Source organism: Danio rerio, chromosome 11 (genome assembly GCF_052040795.2).
Source record: "Danio rerio strain M-AB ecotype USA chromosome 11, GRCz13ab, whole genome shotgun sequence".
Taxonomy (NCBI): domain Eukaryota; kingdom Metazoa; phylum Chordata; class Actinopteri; order Cypriniformes; family Danionidae; genus Danio; species Danio rerio.
This window is the reverse complement of record NC_141031.1, coordinates 38,736,254-38,759,043: the sequence shown is the minus strand read 5'-3', so window position 1 is coordinate 38,759,043 and position 22,790 is coordinate 38,736,254. Positions and strand designations below refer to the sequence as shown.

At 32.0% G+C, this 22,790-nt stretch overlaps 1 protein-coding gene across 50 annotated transcripts in view; it reads left to right on the top strand.

Annotated features, from left to right (window-relative positions):
• itpr1b (inositol 1,4,5-trisphosphate receptor, type 1b) overlaps positions 1–22,790 on the top strand; it is a 246,205-nt gene that overhangs the window by 158,398 nt on the left and 65,017 nt on the right. For all 50 annotated transcript variants that reach the window (XR_015502790.1, XR_015502791.1, XR_015502786.1 and 47 more), the window contains 2 exons: positions 20,807–20,990; positions 21,243–21,493. Coding sequence is in view for 44 of the 50 variants with exons in the window: in XM_087274003.1 (XP_087130129.1) it covers positions 20,807–20,990; positions 21,243–21,493 (435 nt within the window). In the remaining 6 variants the exon portion in view is untranslated. The remainder of the gene's footprint in view (positions 1–20,806; positions 20,991–21,242; positions 21,494–22,790) is intronic.

The window sequence follows — 22,790 nt, the reverse complement described above, 5'->3', positions numbered from 1 at the left end:
TGCACTGTTAAACATCATTTGGGAAATATAAAAAAATAAATAAATAAATAAAATCAAAAGGGGGCAAATAATTCTGAATTCAACTGTGTATATATATTTAATTATATTGATTAATAATAATGAATATATGAATATATATATATATATATATATATATATATATATATATATATATATATATATATATATATATATATATATACACACACACATACACACACACACACACACATATATATATATATATATATATATATATATATATATATATATATATATATATATATTCATTATTATTAATTAATTCATTGCTGTGAGGCAAACGTGCTACCCACTGCGCCACCATGCTGACCCAAAATACAACATATTAACGTTTAATGTAGAAAAACCCAATGTGTGTGTCTTAGGAGCAAAATTACAGCATATGGGCTCTTATGTTGCTGTTGTGTCATCATTTATTTTTGAAGTCATATCTCTCCGGTCTCTCATTTGGGATTCTTTTTATAAACTGGCCACCATGAAAAACTAATTAAATAACCTTGGTATAGAATATAAAGTCATGAAGCAGTAGAAAAAGAATGACTATTGTGTATGACTCCCATGAGCTAGGAGGACTGCATTCATAAAGTCATCTAGAATGGCAAAGAAAGTTTTCCTGCAGGACTCCCAGAGTTCACCAAGATTCTTTGGATTAATCTTCAATGCCTTCTCTTGCATCATACCCCAGACATGCTCAATAATGTTCATGTCTGGGGTCTTTACTTTTAATTAATAATATAGCACCAGGCGGATTTTGCATGAGTTTTGATCACTTGTGCAAAGACTGTCTTGTGCACTAAGGTACGTCTCAGACTTTAGTTTTGTTTGTTTCAGCTGTGACTCAAGTGCAAATTGTTTTTTCCACTCATTTTGTCTTTGGACTGTGGGGGTAACCGGAGCACCCGGAGGAAACCCATGCGAAGGCAGGGAGAACATGCAAACTCCACACAGAAACGCCAACTGAGCCGAGGTTCGAACCAGCGACCTTCTTGCTGTGAGGCGACAGCACTACCTACTGTGCCACTGCCTCGCCCTCGCTATATATATATTTAATAATATAATTAATAATTAATAATATAATTAATAATACTCCAGCCTCCGCATCAAAGTTCCTGCAAGCAAAGAATGTCAAGGTGCTCCAGAAATGGCCAGCCCAGTCACCAGAAATGAACATTATTGAGTTTGTCTGGGGTAAGATGGAGGAGGCATTAAAGATGAATCCAAAGAATATTGATAAACTCTAGTGTTCCTGCGAGAACACTTTCTTTACCAATCCAGATGACTTCATTAATAAGTTATTTGAGTCATTGCAGAGATGTATGGATGCAGTCCTCTAAGCTCATTGTAGTCATACACAATAATAATTCTTCTTCACTCCACCATGACTTTATATTCTATACTGTACATTCTTTCTGTTAAGTGACGAGGCTTTTGTCTAAGTATAGTCAGATCTTATTGTCCTAATTAAAGAAGTAAAAATCAAAGCATGATCATATTTTATTTTGGTAAAATAAGCGTAATCTCAAGGTATTTAGCTTTCATATAAGCCACTTCTGATACCAAATAATCAACTAGAAGTCAAGTTAGTATTTGTTGTTCCTAAAACTTGATTAGGTAATAAGACTTTTGTTAGGTGGTGTATGCACTGACAAACAAGAAAAAATAATAATAATAAAAACTTTTTTGAATGTCTTCTGAAAACTGATTCAATTATTAACTATGTGCTGTTATGCATCCTTAGTAGCATTGATAGATAAATATTAAGCATTTCTTCGATGCCTTGACAATCACCCCCAAAACCATAGCATTATTGTGGCTAATTTTGCACATGCAACCACCTGTTTAAACGTGTAGTTTCGCTTTACAACCTCAGAATTTACACTTTGCTCAACTACACCTCGGGTCTGCATTTATCAAGTGTGTTTTTATCATCACACCAGATCATCTGAAAGTCACAGGTTGTTTTTAAAATGTGATGATGATACAGGATACACAAACTTCAGTTTTGCACAAGCCCTTTTTCAACATATACAAAAGTTTAGTCTAAATTGACATAATTTTGACCTACAAATTTTAGTCTTGATAAAATGAAAAGTTAAAATGATGGTTTACCAATTTAAAATGTTGACTTTTAAAGGTTCCTAAAATAATTCTGAAATAAAAAAAAGTACAAATCATTACACACTAAGTTAAAAATTATGTCTTTAATTTGAAATTCTGAGATTAAAAATAATTAGATTGTAACATAGATAAAAAATATGGCTTAACTTGGAAATTGACCTGCAAACCCATTGGATATGATCCATCACAAACTATAATGAAATGTAAATACAGTAATAATTATTGCATTCTGGACTGGATGCTGTTGGTCAGGCAGTGCATCATAGATATATGTTTATATATGCGTCTAACCAGGATTTTCTGTAAGGGAAAGAAGGGTTTGGACATATCTTAGCTAGCCCTTCTAAAAATAATTCAATAAAAAGTTCAGGCAAAAATGAGTATTCTGTCATCATTTACTCACGTTCACCTATGAAAACCTATATACTTTTCTTCTATTAAACACAAAAGAATATATTTAGAAAAATACAGGTTGCTCTGATCCTTTAATTCCATAATTAATTCCGTCATTTTTTCACTTAATAAATAATGTGGTAATTGTAATTTTTGGGTGAACTATCCCTTTAATCTATTAAAAAAAACGTTTTATGGCATTTTTTTTTTCATATAGGACATTTTGTGGGATGTAAACAATAAATAGTTTTTAATTTGCATAGCTCCTAAAAAGTCCACACATTGATAAATAGCATTAATAACATAAATAACAATAACAGATATGATTGAATTGCCTCTTGTTACAGTTATAAAATAGGTTGACAAGCAGGAAATGTTCATGGGCCAATGACATCACCACATTGAAATGGTCTATATGCTGGAATAGGGCGTACTTAGAAAAAAATTTAGTGAAAGTTTAGTGAAAATGACTCTCCTGATGTATTTGCTGTAATACAGACCTGTATTATAACACTTCCATTCTTTTTTTACAGCACTTTGCTTTTAATTATGGGTTGCACTTCCAGTTTAAGGGTCTTCCATTCAAAATACAAACAAATAATCCAAATAATAAGATTGCACTGTAATTGTCAAACTAAATAAGAGATGTGTTTGATTTGTGCTTTTATTTTTATCCATCATGAAAAAACCCCATTGTGTTTTAATGTATCATTAGTATCACAATCATATTTTTGCCCAAAGCTCTTTTGAGTTCTTTTTGTTTTGTACCGCAAGCTTATAATAATAATAATAATAATAATAATAATAATAATAATAATAATGATAATAATCCCTTACATTTATATAGCACCTTTCTAGACACTCAAAGCGCTTTACACAACAGGGGGAATCTCTTCATCTACCATTATTTTTACTATTACCATTATTTTTTTTCTCTTTGGATTCCATACAGATCAGTGATTTTCAATATGCTGTCTGTAATAATGCTGTGGGAAGACACTTTTTTTGACACTTTAAGTTTTTGGGTCATCTGAAAGTATTTGCTAATTTTAATAAGTTGCTTTTAAATGTTTAATTGGTGAACTGTAAAAAGAATAATGACATCACATTGCACCCAGTTGTTTTTAAAACACTTCTCTAATTTATTTTTTACAATTTAACAGAGGTTTCTCCCATATTTCATGTGATATTTAGCATCGCAGGATGTTAGACAAACATACTGTAAGCGCTGCAGGCAGGGTAGACAGAGTGAGCAGGGCAGACAGAGCTTCATCTGTACTGAGTAATGTTGAAGCAGGAGTAGGAGGCAGTGTGAGTACAGTGCAGAAGCCCAGTGTGTGAGAACAGCCCAGTTCTGGATGACCCACCCGTGACGGAAGCGCTCGCCCACTCGCTCTGCTGCTAACGGGCAAAATGCCTGAGACGCTTCACCAGCCAAACACACACACACACTCGAGTCCATATCTGTGACGTCTGCACATGCATTCCTCTGTGACAGGAGGATGCAGAATACTCTACTCAGACATTCTGGTGGATCATGTGTATATTTACTCAGCCAAAGTCCAGATATTAAAAAGACAGCCATTAATTATCAACTTGTTTTTATATGCTGGGTGCAAAATAGTGTGAAAAACAAATGTAACGACAAAATTTCAGTTTTGGAGAGAGAAAATAAAAGAGTTGAAATTATTGTGTTATGTGACTGCCATGTCAAGCACCGAGATAATTCATGTAGTTTATTTTTCATTATTACATGGCAGATAATTACTAAATAAAGACATTCAAGGGTGTGTTATTCCCAGGTAACAACCCCTGAAACTAATAACTTTGGTTCATCCACGCTCCTGTTTTTGACTTTTTGGTGCCTTCTTGTGACTGAATTATAAGTAGGTTAGTGTATGCTTCTTTCAGCCATTTTTATTTCTGTCTGCTTTGTGTTTAATTTTGTATGTCAGGCTTTATTCTGTGATACAACCGCCTGGATGTACTTTATCACTTATTTAAGCTAAAATGTTTGACCATATTAGTGTCATGGATGACCAATTAGAATCCAAATATTCCAGGGAACAGAATTTTATCTGGAAAACTAATTTAAAGCTGCATTAAATTTGAACACATTTTTAGTTTTTTAAGAGTGAAAATTAAAATGCTGAAAGAGTTCAAATGAATGTATTATGTGACTGTCATTACAAGGACAAATATAATTCATGTTGTTTATCTGTCATTATTACATGGCAGATAATTACTTGATTCCGAATGGTCAACATTCCAATGTATGTTATTCCCAGGTAACAACCCCTGAAATCAATAGCACAAGCTCATGTGGGTTCTTTGAATCATCTTCACTTCCATCTTCACTTGTCTGTCATGCTGCTGTTTTTGACTGTTCGTCGCCATCTTGTGACTGAATAATGCATAGGTTAGTGTATGCTCTATTCAGCCATTTTTGTTTCTGTCAGCTTTGCGTTTATTAAACGCTGCTGATCAGCCTTTCAGGCTTTATTCTGTGATAACGACCGCCTGAATGTACTCGTTCGGCTTAGTCCCTTTATTAATCCTGGGTCGCCACCGCGGAATGAATTGCCAACTTATCCAGCATGTTTTTACATAGTGGATGCTCTTCCAATTCACCTGTACTGCATGTCTTTGGACTGTAGGGGAAACCGGAGCACCCGGAGGAAACCTACACAAACATGATAATGACCTGTGATAACGACCCCCTGGATGTACTTTATCCCTTATTTAGGTTAAAAGGTTTGCCCATATAAATGTCATGAATGACCAATTATAATCCAAGTAATTCAGAGATCAAACGTTTTTGGGTAATCAAAATATATCAGTAATAAAAATCAAATATAATTATCATATTAAAAGAAATAAGTCCTGAATGTAAATTAGAAATGTTGCCTCGGCAGTTAAATAAAATGTAGTACTAAAATTGAAACTACATCATATTGCTGAAAACATCTGAAACGGTTCTTCAAAGTTTCACAAAAGGATGTAAAAACTCTGCCTTTAAGCTTGCTCAATTACTCTTAAATCATACACAGCACCACAGCAGGTTTTAAAAAGAGAAAGTGTCACATTAATGTGAATTTGAGAGATGTACAGTGTTATTTCCAGCCGACTCGTATACACGTAAAGCTTGCCGACTTCCAGAGAAAAACTATAAATAGAGATTCATATCACGTCACTACAAGCGCAAAAAAATCTCTCCATCCTAGACGGGATCCAAAGGTCAGGCCTTTTGTTTTGCCTCCATTATAAATTATATATATATTTTTAATGCATGCGTTATCGTCATCAGATTTTTACTCATAGCTACGTTTTTGTTTTTAAAGTAGAGGAGAACAGCAGTATCTCCTCAGCTTTTGCTATAACCAGGCGTGTTATGTAATATTGGAGAAACAGCGGCAGGTGTAGGAGGACACAAATGCATGGTTTCAAGTCACACCCGCATCTGTCGCCTGCCACACAAGAGCACGCACCTCGCTTAAACATTAGCCTGTGACCTACATAACTCACCTGAAACAAACACCCAGTGTGTGTGTGTTAATTCCATGACCTATAAATATTGACAATCTCTTTCAGACTTTGTCACGGTCAGAGTCGTCCTTGGAAAAGTGCTGCGCTCCTGAAGTTAACTGTGTGCACAGATCTGCTTTATGCCAACGCCACTCCTGCTCACCGAAGACAAATGCAGACACACACATAAAAATGTATACACAACACACAAATGCATGCACACACATACAAAAATGCATAGCGAAATTAGACACACATACAAATATACATTGACACAAACACACACACACAAGCGCAATTAAACACAACAGGTGCGAGTGCTATTACTGTGCAGCCTAAAACTGACCTCGGCTGTATTTATATAGTTTTTAACCCTGTATAGCCTGACGTATGAAAGAATGCTCAGAGAACTTAAAAGTGTGAGGCTATTTTTTTGTTGAGTGTTATATTTGGTACATTTGGCTTTATCTTAATGGTTAAATAGATATATGCAGTAGTGGAAAGAGTATTGAAAAATCATACTTAAGTAAAAGTGCCAATACTTGCCTAAAAATGTAGTGCAAGTAGAGTAAAAGTTCCTGTTGTAAATATTACTCAAAGTATGAGTGAAAAGTAGCCCTTTCAAAAGTATTCGAGTAGTAAGTATTATACTGTGAAAAGCTAATGCGTTTACATGTAATTTGTGGATGTGTGTAAACGTAACATTCTGTAGTGCATGTAGTTATTGCCCAGCAGGCACACAACGTCATGGGATGTTAATATTAGGTTAGATTAAGGTTGTGATGTCAAGTGACCAAAATTAAATGTCTAGCCAGCGTCTAAGGACAACATTATTTTGATGTCTAATAACAACGTTAAATGACGTTGATGTTTGGTCGATTTTAGGTTGTGTTAGAAAGTGACCAAAATCCAACGTCAAGCCAACATCTTAATCCAACATCATATTGACGTCAAATACTGATATTTATTCATCAAGTGTGGCAACCAAAATCCAACATCAGATCGACGTCATAGTGGTAACGTTCACACAACTTCAAGCTGTGACATCATTAGACGTTGATATTTGGTTGGTTTTCGGTTGGACATTGACGTTGGTCTGACATTGAGTTCTGACGTCAACCCAATTTTCATTTCAATTGAATTCACCTTTAATTGTAAAGCGCTTTTACAATGTAAATTGTGTCAAAGCAGCTTTACATAGAAGATCATCAAACAAAATGCAACGTCCCCACGACATTGGGGTACAATGTCAATACAATGTCAATTTGACATCATGTTGATGTCTTGTGCTTGCTGGGTGTTTAAGGAAATTTCGGTCCCCATACAGTAAACATCTGTCATCTTCTCATCAGTGACATGCATCTAAACAGTCTCTGGGTCAATGCGTGTAAAGATTTTGGACATCTTCATGGACACTTTTAATCCTTCCAAACAGTTTGCTGCATTTATAAATCGCCCATGTCTTGAGGTATATCATTATGAGGCGATTTACCTTCTATGTGTGATCTGATTGGACAGGAATTACAGGACTGATTTTTCTAATACTCATAGACAAGAAAAAATAAAGTAGTGACTGCAGGTTGAAGGAAAGTAGTGGAGTACAGATACAGCACTAAAAATGTACTCAAGTGAGAGTAAAAGTACACAATTTTCAAACTGCTCAGTAAATTACAATTCCTGAGAAAAAGTAATTAATTACAGTAATTTGAGTATTTGTAATTAGTTACTTTTCACCACTGGATATATGTTGACATGATTGTTTGTTGGAAAAGTTTATTGAACCAAATAGTTTTAAAACATCATAGGAGTTTGCATATATGTGACGTAACTCAAGCCTAGCACTTTGGAATAATTTGAAAAAAAAAAAGGCTAAAACACAAGGACACGGCCGCTGGAAAGGTTCATTTAACTGAATTGTTTTAAAACATTGTAAGAGTTTATATGTGACATAACGCAAGCATAAAAGCATCGGAAGCATAAAACATGAGCATACACAATCACTTAATGCTTGTATACAGACAAATGCAGCGCTTGCCCCACCTCCGAGTTCTTCTAATTGGTCGACTTCTTTGTAACTGACAGTGATGAGCAGTCCCTGCAAATTGAAGTTCTTTAAATTTCACACAGCATCTAAAAAATGTGGTGCTCAGTGCTTTAAAAGACACAAGACACGAGTATGGTTAAGCGCTTTAGTTAAGCACGTGTTTATGTAAAGGAGGCCAGCTAGCGAAGTGCTCTGCAGGTAAACCTCACTACGCTGACCTCAAAAGGTGCTCTAGGTGCTAGAGGCCATGTGGTAAACTCTGAAATGAAGACTAAGCAGAAGAAAATTGAATGAATAAATAATGAATAAAGGTTATTATTTACATAAAGCATATGATAAAAGTAAATCATGAGTTTTCTGTACATTTAATAAAAAATACATTTAAGTATTCTGCAGCCTTAGGTAGGGATGTTCTTATAACCTTTTTTCCCTGTCTCGATATCAATTCCAAGCTCAGGTTATCGGCCGATACTGAATTCTGAACCGATACCCACTGCTACTAGCCCTATACAAATTGACAGAATTCATTTACTGTCTGCTTCAGACTTATCAATTAATAATACATGAACAAATACAAATAGTGAGCTAGAGTATTTTTATTATCTGACATTTTTATTATCAGACACTCAACAGTAATCTTATTTACTATACTTCAGTTCAGCCGCAAATCAAACACCATAAACCATTTGAGCTTTACAGTATGGCTGTAAAACAATCATTGCAAAAATTTTATATATATATATATATATATATATATATATATATATATATATATATATATATATATATATATATATATATAGAAAGAAAATAAAAAGAAGTATAAAATATTAAGAAATAAAAAAAATATATATAAATAATATATAAAAATAATAATATAAAAAACAATAAAATATTGTTTTATTCTCTTCTTCTTTGCTGATCTAACAGTGGCAACAACTTCCTTTGCATTATGAAAAGAACTGACTCTGTGTTTAGGGTTGTCACGATACTGGAATTTGGTACCAAAATCAAGACTGAAAACACATCTGTTTAGCTGTGCCTTTACTGAATGAGCACTGTGCTGCATCCGACAGATCGCACTATTATGTTTTTCTTTTCTTTTTCATTATCTTATAACATATTTTAACACATTTTTATCTGTTTTATCTATTTTTCTATTCTTATTTTTCTTATTTTTATTTTCATTTTGTTTTTATTTTCTTACACTTGTCTCTTTTATTCTTGTTTATGTAAAGCACTTTGAATTGCCATTGTGTATGAAATGTGCTATACAAATAAACTTGCCTTACCAATCGATAATATTTGAACGCTGTTGAGCACATTCTTAAACACCACTGATTTGCCATCATATTCACAAGTGCTCAACAGATTTTACTGTAATTGACTGAGAAGGTCATCAGTTCACCAAACTCATTGCTATTTACTGAGTGTAACCACAGATACATGAAAACTGGAGCATTTTAAAGCTGCGATTCATCAGCGGATTACTCCTATGTCAGCTTATAGACAAACTAGCTGATTGACAGTACTTTAGAATATCCCAGTGTTACCGTATCTTTGTTTACGCTCAGTAAACAGTGGTGAGTTTGGTGAACTGATGACCTTCACGGTCAATCACGGTCATTTCTGTTGAACACATAAAAACAATAGCAAATCAACGCTGTTTAAGAATGGCTCTTAAATGTTAGTGGGAAATGGACGTTTTTAAAAATTTGGCATCAATTGGCGAGCATTTGTCTCAATTTAAAAAGATGGTGTCGCATTTATGTTTTCTAATGCTCTCCGATATTTTTTTTCACTTTCAAGAAGTATTTCCAATACTAGTATCATATTGGAACAACCCTCGCCTAAAGATTGAAAGGTCTAAATGGTCAATCAGGTGACCATAGCCATGTTATAGATTGTGTACACCAGGGGTTTTCAAAGTGTGAGGCAGAGCATGTCAGGGGAGGCGCGGGAAAAAATATTATATAATAAAAATATAATTATTAAGTTTAATTATTATATGTATTTTTTATTATATTTAAACATTTTAATTAAACAAAGTTAAAAAAAAATAATACGTCTAAAATAAGAAAACCTTTTTTACCCAGAAGGCCATAGCTGTGAATTCGCTTCTGTTTGGCAAGCCCGCCAATACAGGTATATGCCTGCTAATACAATGGATCGGTTTCTTTGACCCCCCGATTCAAAGCCTTCAAGTTCAGGGCTTAAACCCAAAAGACGACGATATGATGATCAGTATTTGAGTTTAGGATTTACGTGGACAGGACCAGCTGATGAACCACGACCTTTATGTGTGGTTTGTCAAGATATTTTGGCTAATGACAGCATGAACCCGCTAAACTTCGACTGTTTTGACTGGGATGGACAGTTCTTGGATCTGTTCTATTCATATTGAACCATCATCCTAGTTTTAAAAACGTTATATTAAAATACTTATTATTACTCTGTAAATAATTGCACTTTCATGCAAATGATGATAAAAGTGAGTTAACAGTCTGACATCTGTCTGTGTCTTTATATATATACTGTATGTATATATATATATATATATATATATATATATATATATATATATATATATATATATATGTGTGTGTGTGTGTATATATATATATATATATATATATATATATATATATATATATATATATATATATGTATGTATATGTATATTTATATGTGTGTGTAAGTGTGTGTGTGTGTGTGTGTTTGTGCGTGCGTGTTTGGATCGAGGGGGGCGCCAATGGATAAGTTGTGTCAAAAGGGAGGCCCACTGTCTTAGACTTTGAAAAACTTGTACACCAAGGATTTAAGTCATGCTCGCAGTTTCGAAATGTTCAAAACAAATATGAACCAGCATGTTTATAGTGTTAACCCTTTCCATCATTCTGATCATTCTGATCAATGCGGCATCGTCAGTGTTCTATAGTAGATTCAGAAGTGCACTGTAAATCCTCAGTGCTTCTGCCAGTCATATTCCAGACTGCTCTTCCCTCAGCAACAGAAGCCGCTGGTGAAGTGTGAAGGACGTGCCGCGTCACTGCCGCCGTCCAGCATCTCTCCTGTGGGCACAGCGACGGCGGCGGCGCAGTTTGAGCTGCCGTTTATAAATAGATCTTGCATAACATCCTCTTGTTGATGCCAAGAGCTGGGACGAGGAGAGGCGGCGCTGCTTGACCTTTCTCTGCCGTCTGAGCTCTGCCCACATTCACCTGCCTGCTGCTGGCGGCTACACGGGTGATGTTTAACCAGCCCTCAGACACCCAGTGAATAGGAGACAGAGAGGAATAAAAAAAGACAGTGATTTTGGCAAGGATTCACGCAGCCTTTAGCACAGATTGGGAGTAAAATTATGCATCTGTTGCGATACTTAGTAATTATGTAAATGATTGCTTGATCATTTCTGCCTATTATTGCAAAGTGAAAATGAATGGACAGTAGAGGTGTTCAAATGTTTGGGGTTGGAAAGAGTTTTGAGATTATTATTTTATTTTTTGTGTGTGTTAGGGATGCAAATTACTGGAAATAATGGTATTGCAGTATTTGTATTTCTGCAATATGAATATTTTTTTTTAAAGATGGCTTTATTTGGAAATGATTCAGAATTTTACATCTGCATAAAAATCTACAAAATGATAAAAAGTTAACACAAAATTAAATTAAAGCACAGATGAGGACGAAACAAATAGTGCTTTATGGTGTTTAGTGTACAGAAATTTAATAATCAAGTATTGACCTTATTCTAAAATTGCGCCTGTTTTCGCAATTGTCTTAGAACTTCCGTTTCAGTCGCCTATGGGAGAAATGACAAGGAAAAATAAACGGCAAAAAATGGTCAAACTACTTGCTCTTCAAACAAATGTTTGCATGACTACACATACCAAGTAGAATATTATAACAAGAAAATATCAGTTTGCAACATCAAACAGCGAAACGAGCAGTTTTTAATGTCTAAAAATGAATGGAAGTGAATGAGACCGGAAGTCTCGGCCAAAAAGATTCAAATTGCAGCGCCCGCTCGTCTGCGGAGAATAAGGTCAATAAAATAACGTGGAATAGTCTTCATCTTACATAATTAAACAATTCATCTTTGTTAAAGTGGCAAACTTAATCATTTCTTGTGTCCAAATGATTTAAATCCACTTGAAGTTGCTTGACATCCTGCGATGTGACTATTTCAGAGATATTGTGCAGCCCTCTGCTCTGGTATTCCCCACAGTCCACAGACATGCACTATTGGTGAATTGAATAAACTAAATTGGCTGTAGTGTATTAGTGTGTGTGTGAATGAGAGGGCATGGGTGTTTCCCAGTACTGGGTTGCGGCTGGAAGGGCATCACTGCTTAAAACATATGCCGGAATAGTTGGTGTTTCATTCTGCTCTGGTGACCCCTGATAAATAATGGACTAAGCTGAAGGAAAATAAATGAATGAACTAAACCTGTTCAAGTTTGTTTCTTCTATTGACCACAAAAGTAGATATATGTTAACATGTTGGGACAGAAAATCGATTGACATCTATAGTATTTTTATTGGTTTCCAACATTCTTCAGTATATCTACTTTCATGTTCAACAGAGTTTAGAACACTTGATTGTAAGTTAAAAATGAGGAAGTGTTCATGTTGGGATGAACTGCCCTTTTAAGTGAAATGACCAGTCAGTGGAAGAAGCTGAACATTATTTACAGCATCATTACCTTTAATATGGCTTTGACGTACATCGTTACGTGACCACACTCATTTATTAGGAATGTAAATCTTTCTTGAACATTCTGAATGCATTTATTGTCAGTTTTTATCAGTGTTGTGTAGACGTTCATGTGGCCTTTGTTCTTAAAGTCAGTAACTCATGATGAAGACACTTATTCACTTTCTCACATGAGTTATGAAGACCCGTGTGCATCGTGTCATGTAGCACGTAAGAAGGTCAGTCAGAGGCCATGCATGTCTTTTAGCACAGCAAGATGGTTATATGTTCATTATACAATGGCAAAAAAATGAAAACTGATATCAAATCAGCTGTACCACTATATTTACAAAATTACATTTTAATATGAATGGGCATGAGTCCCAAAGAAGATCAGGTGATACAGCAACAGTTGGTTTAAAAAAAAAGGTTTGTTGTTGTTGTTATTTATTAGTGTTTTGTTCAGTTATTCATTCATTTTTTTATTATTATATTTTACTATGTTTGATATTTTGTCATATATTTATTTTTGTTATATATATTATTTTAAATATTAATATTAGATGTTATATTTTATTTATTTAAACATTTTTATCATGACATATTTACATTTGTCATATATTTCAGATATTATTATTATTATTATTATTAATATTATTATTATTATTATTTATATATTTTATAATTTTCTATCATCATTATTGTTGTAGGTTTATTTTTTTTCATTCATTTTTATTATACCCTGTTCTATTTTATATTTCATCATATCACATTTATATTTGTCATATTTTTATGCGTTTATCTTTATATTATTATTATAATTTATTATTATTATTATTCTATATTTGTATTGTTTATTATTATTATTATTATTATTATTATTATTATTTACAAATATTTGGATTATTGTTTATTAATATTATTGCTGCAATTATTTTAATTTATTCATTTTTATTATACTCTATGTTATATTTAATTTATCATATTTATATTTGTCACACATTTCTATACATTTATATTGCTATTATTATTTATTTTTTTATTATTATTAGTTATTATTATATAATTGTATTACTATTTACTATTATGGTTTTATGTATATTTATTTAAAAATGTTTAATATATTCTCTTATATTTTATATTTTATCATCATATTTACATTTGTCATGTATATTTTTGTATTATTATTATTATTATTATTATTATTACAAGTAGTAGTAATAGTATATATTTGTATTGTTAATTATTATTATTGTATATTTATTAATTAATTCATTTTTATCATATTCTCTTATATTTCCATATTTGAATGATTATCATTATTTTATATTTTTATTCTATTCTATTCTATTTTATTCTATTTAATATTTTATCGTATTATATTTACATTTGTCATATATATATATATATGAGTCATTATTATTATTATTATTATTATTTATTTGTAATTATTATTATTATTATTATTATTATTAGTAGTAGTAGTAGTAGTAGTATTGTTATATACATTTATTCATTCATTTTTATTATATTTTATATCATGTTTACTATTGTCATATATATTTTTATATTTATTTAAATATTTTTCATATATTTTATCATTTATTTACATTTGACATATATTTATATATATATATTATTAATATTTTTATTTTATTATTATAATTATTGAATATTATTATATATTTGTATTCTATTCAGTTTTATATTTTATTGTATCATATTTACGTTTGTCCTGTATATTTGTCATATATTATTATTATTATTATTATTATATATTGTTGTTATTATCTATCTATCTATCTATCTATCTATCTATCTATCTATCTATCTATCTATCTATCTATCTATCTATCTATCTATCTATCTATCTATCTATCTATCTATCTATCTATCTATCTATCTATCTACATTCATTTTAATTATATTTTATATTATATTTACATTTGTCATTTATATTTAGTTTTTTATATATATTTTTAGTTTTTTAATTTTATGATATATTTACTATTTAGATTTGACATATATATTTGTCTATTATTATTATTTTATTATCATTTCCAAATATATACATTTATTTCTTTATTTTTACTTTATTAAAATAGCTTATATATGGATATTTATATTAATAGAAATGTATATATTTTATATTTTTTTCCAAATAAAACTAAAAAGCTGAGCATCAGTTACATAACAATAATGCCTACATAGCAATGTAAGCATCATCATGAACTTTTACAAACTTTGGTTATTATTATTCGTATCATTCTTCTAAATTGTTCTAAAATGGAGCAGTCAGTATTAAACAGAAAGGTTTTTTTATCCTTTCCGGCTTGTTTGACCTGAAAGATCTGCAATGGTCCTGTCAAACACCTGGAAAACTCTCTTTCTCTCTCGGCATGCTGATTTTCCCATGTCTGCAGTGTTTGGCTGTTTGTCTGGATGTGCGTCATATGGCAGTCAGGTGTTGACATGTTTACTGCAGCTTGTTTATAAGAGCGATCATGAGACTCGCACATTTGAATGGCGTAATGCTGTAAACTCAGTTCTCCTCTGATCTTACATAAGCGCTCGATTGGCTCCCATCTTTAATCTCTCTAAACCTTCGGCTGCGTTCAATTAACTCCAGTGAGGGGAAGTTCACAAAAGAGGTCATTCACAGATCTCTGTCAGATGCATGATGTCTGATGAGCGTGTTTGGTTAAAAAAAATTGTACTTGTGGATGTTCTTTACTCCCCTCCAAATATATTTGATCTTTTTTTTTTATTCATTTTTAAATGACATTTATCACATTTATTATTTATTTATTTATTTATTATTTATTTATATATTATTATATATATATATATATATATTATTTTTTTTATTTAATGGATGAATTTTTCATTATTTAATTTTTTTTATTTATTATTTTACTTTTTAATTACTTTTATCACATTTTGTACTGAAACACTGTTTTCCATATATTATTATTAGTGTTGTTATATTTTTATCTTTTTTATTATTTACTATTTTATTTTTAATTATATTTAACACATTGTAAAAATTATATTTTTAAATAATAATAATAACAATAATAATAATAATAATTATTATTATTATTACATTTACATTTAATAACTTAGAAGACTAATTATCGGTACAACCTTTTTATTCTTTTTGTTTGTATCTATTGTTATTTTATATTTGTAATTAAGCAATATGTAGTAACTAATATAATTTGTATTTTTTATAAGGTCATATTGCATATATAAATTTTTATTATATTTTTAACCCTTCAGAATTAATACTCTCACACACTTGCTCTTCGTTTTCTCTTCTATTTTATGTAAGTTAAAATATTAAATTATAATTTTATTAAATATTACATTTTTATGCATTTACTTATTACATAATACATTACATAATATTTATTTATAAAAAAGTATGCCTTATTAATATGTACATTCACTTTCATTTTTAAATCCAAGAGTCAAACGTTGAGCTTGATTTTACTTGTTATATACATTAACTTTTATATTTATATAACTTTATTTATTTAAAAAAATGCCTACATTCACGTTCATTTTTAGATCAAAGAATCAAATGTTGAGCTTGATTTTACTTATTATATGTAACTTTCTTGTATTTATAATATGTATTTATTTAAAAAAAAAAAAAATCATTATTATTATTATATAGATTCACTTTCATTTTTAAATCCAAGAATGAAACGTTAAGTTTTTTTTTTTTTTTAAGTCTGTAGATGTGGGTGTGTTGCATTGTTTCTCTTCTCTGTTCTTGTTTGAAAGAAGCCTGAATGACTGAGTTCACTGTTAACCTGGAAAGAAGGCTGGTTATGTAACGAGCTTTCAAAACTGCCCCAGAATTGGGCTGATAAGTCGCCCTCCTCCTCCTGTGCCTCATCACACACTCCGCTCCTCCGTGCCTGTTTGGCTGGAGAAAAGTAGGGCAGGATTTTCCTGGATTTTTTCTTTTCTTTTTTTCCTCCCCCTGTTGTCCTGTGTGAGCGAGCGTGCAGATCCTCCCTCCGCCACTCAGCTGATTACTGACTTATGTAAGGAACAAAAAAAGAAAAGGAGAGAAAGTAGGACAGGATATACCACAGAAAACACTACATAGCTTTTATTTTATTCATAGAAGGAGCTGAAGGGCAAGACACGGCAGACTAAAACGTTGAGTTTTTTCAGTTTTATGTAAAGAAAACTTCCAAAATACACCTTTAAAACATTTCTTTTGTCACACTTTATCAATTTGTGTTTGTAGATTTTAGTTAGATATTTATTTTTATATGTATTTTCAAAATGTGTATTATTTTTTTTACTTTATTAAGCGATAAATATTAAATTAGGCAGCCCTTACCTACACCAAACTTCAGTATTATCCATATCCATAATTTTCTAAAAATATTTTTGATAGTTATTTTGTTTTGTTTTGTTATGTTGTATTTTATTTTATGTCTTTTTGTTTTGTTTTGTTCTATTGTATTTTATTTTATTTTGTTGTTTTGTTTATGTTTTGTTTTATTGTATTTAATTTTTGGTCATTTTGTTTTGTTTTTGCTTTGTTAAGTTTTTTGTTTTGTTCTATTGTATTGCATTTTATTTTATGTCGCTTTGTTTTGTTTTTGTTTTGTTTATTTTTTGTTTTGTTCTATTGTGTTTTATTTTATGTCATTTAGTTTTGTTTTTTGTTTTGTTCTGTTATATTTTCTTTTGTCATTTTGTGTTGTTTTTGTTTAGTTTTTTGTTTTGTTCTATTCTAATTTGTTTTATTTTATTTCATGTCATTTTATTTTTTTTAAACAAGTAATTTACAAGTGGCACGTTGGCTTAGTGGTTAGTGCTGTTGCCTCACAGCAAGAAGGTCACTCGCTTGAGCCTCAGCTGGGCCAGTTGGCATTTCGGTGTGGAGTTTGCATGTTCTCTGCATGTTGGCGTGGGTTTCTTCCGGGTGCTCTGGTCTGGAGTGTGTGGGTGTTTCCCAGTGTTGGGTTGCAGTTGAAAATATGCTGGATAAGTCGGCGGTTCATTGTGCTGGTAAATAAAGGGACTAAGCAAGGAAATTAATGAATTTATTGCTTTTTGGACTTAAGGACTGTTGATGTACCTGTTATAAGCATTACTGTCTATGATTTAGTTAATTTTCCCCTTTTTATTTTATTTGCATGTTTGCATTTGCAATGTTGCGGATTTTGTTTCCACAGTATTGAAAATGGTATTAAATATTGATATTTTTCAAAGTATCATATCAAAGTTGGATGTAGTGACACTATATAGTAATAAAACATATAGTAATAAAAGTAATCCCCTCTTGCAAAACTCTAATATATAAAAAAACTTTATCCAATATTTACATTTTCGTATTAGAATTTTATGTAAAGTATTACACTCTTTTGCATATTTAACCATAACATGAAAACCATTTACATGCAAACCTCTTTTGCATATTTAAACATTTTAATCAATTTCTAATACAAAAATATTAAACAATCTTAATGTAAAAAAACAAATGGGCAAACATGACAGTAACAATTAGTTCATATTTTACCCTGTTCACCTGTAGATTTCTACTTTGATATTTTGTGTGTGCAAATGTGTAAGCTGGTAGTGCTGGGACAGATGGTGTAAAATCAGGTGAGCTGAGGGAGGCACTCCAGGTTATTTCCGTGGTAATTGCTGTGTATGTGTGCCTGAGTGTGTGTGTGTGTGTTATGTAAGCGCAGTGCTGTGAGTGAGTCTGGCTGGCAGTAAACAGGGTGGAGAGAGAGAGGGAGGGACGTGAGAACTTTGCTCAGGAATATGGCTGCACCGCGCTCTTTATTTAACTCCTCACACACTGAATCAGGAACGACACAAGCACACAATAACAATACAGATTTAATTCACTGTTTGACATGGATGAAGAGTCGAGAATATAGAAGAGTAAAGAAAATTATAACAATTTAGTTTAAAGTCTGTGTGAAGTCGAAATGTGTTTGTTTTGCTAGCACACATTGTTCCTCTTTAGGTTAACATTAGGTGAACAATTAATCTGTTCACCTTTAATCCACCGGATTAAATGTTTGTTTTGGTAATCTTTAATCAAAGTCTGACCATTTGCTTCAGAGATTCTTCTCTGTTGACGTTAATTTGACGCTTCAGCCACAATATTCTTAACCACACCCCTCTTACCGTTAGTTTGCTATGAGGAAATGATGCCCAAAAAGAAAGCCCACCCCCTACTCAATATTGCGTTTCAATGTTCAGTCAACACACTGAAATGAAAGTCTCTGCAGCTTTAGATTTACACAGACTTTAAATATCAATTCTCACTATGAAAAAAATAGTTTATTACCTGCCTATTATTCAGATTTTGGCTGTTTATTTGTATTTCCAAAACACATTTTCTGCATGATATTGGTCTACACCCCTAATACTTCCTAATAATGAAAACTCCAGTAGCTACTATAACTGTTAATAAGCAGCAAATTAAGAATTTGAGGCAAAAGTCATAGATGATAGTTTGTTAATGGCAAGAATTGGACCTTAAAATAAAGTGTGACCAAGAAAATAGTATAGAAATTTATTAGTTATTTGCTATTATTTTAATATGCAAATCATATATAAAAACAAACTCTGTACCATATATAATTAAAGTCAGAATTATTAGCCCCCCTGAATTATTAGACCCCCTTTTTATTTTTTCCCCCAATTTCTGTTTAACAGAGAGAAGATTTTTTTTCAACACATTTCTAAACATTATAGGTTTAATAACTCATTTCTAAAGCTAATTTATTTTATCTTTGCCATGGTGACTGTACATAATATTTTACTAGATATTCTTAAAGACACTTCTATACAGGTTAAAGTGACATTTAAAGGCTTAACTAGGTTAACTAGGCAGGTTAGGATAATTAGGCAAGTTATTGTATAATGATGGTTTGTTTTGTAGACAGTCGGAAAAAAATAGCTTAAAGGGGCTAATAATTTTGTCCTTAAAATAGTGTTTGAAAAATTAAAAACTTCTATTATTCTAGCTGAAATAGAACAAATAAGACTTTCTCTAGAAGAACAAAAGATTATCAGACAAACTGTGAAAATGTCCTTGCATCATCAATTGGGAAATGTTTGAAAAAAGAGAAAAAAATCTAAATGGGGCTAATAATTCTGACTTTAACTGTATATAATTGTATTTTAGATTTTCTACAATATAAAATTAATGTAAACAAACAATACAATATCTCAGAGTGTGTCTATGTCTAGTATATAGGCACATACACATAGCAACGAGTTACATTATGATCAGCCCCAGCATAGAGCAAACAACGTTTCTGGCAACTGGTTCAGGATCAGTTCTCTAGCAGTGTATATACAGCATGTACCACCTGAGGACTAGTTCTTAGTCAGTAGTCAGAATGGGAAGTGCTGCCAGTGTATCACACTTTAATAAAAGACAAGTGTTGCTGGCATAGTGCCTCAAAACTTGGAAATGTGAGTTGTTTAGAAAAGTTCAAATGAAAAAATTGTGCAAGGATAGCCAAAAAATGAAGGGTTGTCCACAGCTCAGACGTGCCAAAGTGGAGCATAAACTGTTATCAATTGTACAAAGATCTCACAAAGATAATATAATAATAGTTTATGTAATAATATAGATATATAATTATGTTTTATTGTATTTTGCTGTATATTATTGTAATATACAATAATATTGTTATAAAGGCATATTAAAGCATATATAATATTACAGTGCAACTAAACTTACAATTACATGTATTTATCTTGTTTATTTATCATGGTTTTGGAATTTAACTTGTTTATTAGTATAATTTGTGCTTAGATGTCAGTAATTGTTTGATTTTTATCTCATTCTAAAGGTCTAATATTATTATTATGATAAACTAAATGTTGACCATTATTTGTGCACAAAAATGTCCAGATTCAGGGGAAAAGACTTTTTTTTTTTGTATACATCTATACACAGTATCTGTCTTCTTACCTTCCTACAGCGGTCGTTCTTCTGCCGCTTGACGGGTGATAATAAGTCAGAGAAGTTCTTCAAGGTGTTTTACGAGCGGATGAAACTCGCCCAGCAGGAGATCAAGGCCACAGTGACGGTGAACACCAGCGATCTAGGCAGCAAACGCAAAGATGAGGACACCAATGATAAGGATGTACAATCACGCAAGAAAGGTCAGGACTAATCGTAACAAGTAGTCGAAATCTAATGATCTAAAATTTTGCAATTAGTTAATCGCCACGTCTATGCCATATTGAAAAAAAAGTGATATGCTGTAGCATGCTAAATAGTGTCATAATCAATATGTGGACTGATTTATTGACCTTAAAATTGTTTTTAAAAGAATGAAAAACTGCTGGAGTGCATTATAAACTACAGACAAATGCACATCATGCTACACAAACATAATCCTCTCTATCTCTCAGTCAAAGATGTGGCTGTTATAACCGAAGAAGTGCGAGAGCAGCTACTAGAAGCCTCTACGGTCACTAAGAAGGCCTTCAGCACTTACAGAAGAGAAGCGGACGCGGATGAGCATCTGAATGCTACAGAGGGACCAAGCAGCACAGCTGAGAAGAACCAGGACGAGAACGAGATGAGCGTCATCATCACCATCATGCAGCCAATCCTGCGCCTCATGCAGCTGCTCTGCGAAAACCACAACCGAGAGCTGCAGGTCAGACCATCAGCATGTAGATTGATGCTAAAAACTGGGAGAATTGTATGGAATGTGTCAATACAGCATATTTATTTAATTTAATGTGTTATTTGATAGCAGTTTTACTTTTGGGGTTTTGGTGTATTTTGGGGTAAAACTGGACTGAGAAGTAGAAAGTTGGATTTTATATTAGATATAATAATGTATAATTATATATATTAGGTTAGGGATATGGAGCCAGGGATCAAAAGCTTCACTAAAGGAGCAGTAATGGCTAAAAATATTTCGGTTAACCCTTGCAGTTGTGGATGATTTCATCCACCCTGAGCTGATTTTGAGTCTTAATTTGGCCACAAGTTTCTCTGTTTCAGCAAATAGAATAATTTTTTGTGGCAAATCTTATTTTGATGCATATTTGGGGAAAATGCTTTGAAAGTTTTCAAAAATTCAACAATACACACTGTGCAAATTGACTACCTTTTCGTTATGTTTGTGGTTGTTTTTGCCCCATTGACTTTCATTATAATGACATTTTAACTGCAAAGCCATGACACCATATAATCATGCATTTCTTATTGTTGGGGGTTTTCACTGTTGGGAAGAACTAAATTACTAATTTTACTGTTGGTCATCAGTTGCAGTGCAAAAAGCTTAGTTTCTGTATAACAATTCTTATAGGGTTATATGGGGTATAGTGTGTGAGTCTGTGGGTGATTGTGTGAAAATGTGAGAGAGACTTATGTGCTTTTACCTTAATATTTTTGAGAAAATGAAATCCAAGAACCTCAGCTCATAGCACATAGTAAACATATTAAGTGTATTTATTCATGCACACTATAATCTGCTGTTTTACGCCACTGAACTCCATATAAATGTCAGAAACATGTTTGTACCGGTCTATCTAAAGGGTTAATGCTGCCAACTGATGATCAACAGTAAAGAATGAACTGTTTTATCTCCTCCCAACTGGGAAAAACATAAAAAAAACAAATGCATGATTTGGTGTCATGGCTTTGCAATAAAAAAAATGTCATTATAATGGAAGTCAATGGGGCAAAAATAGCCCCCAACATAATGAAAGGGTAGTACATTTGAACAGTACACAAGGGTTAATGATTGGTAATAGTGCTTCGTTTTTTTCATTAGACAAAAATCATTTAGACTAACTAGTGAACATTCAAAACAAGAGAATTTAAGAAATGCGGGTCAGTTTTGGCTTTTCATGTCAGTTTCCAATTAACTAATCCACATTTGGGTGAAAATTATTTATTAATTTTAATTTTTTTATTATTATTTTTAATTTGTCAGATTTTAG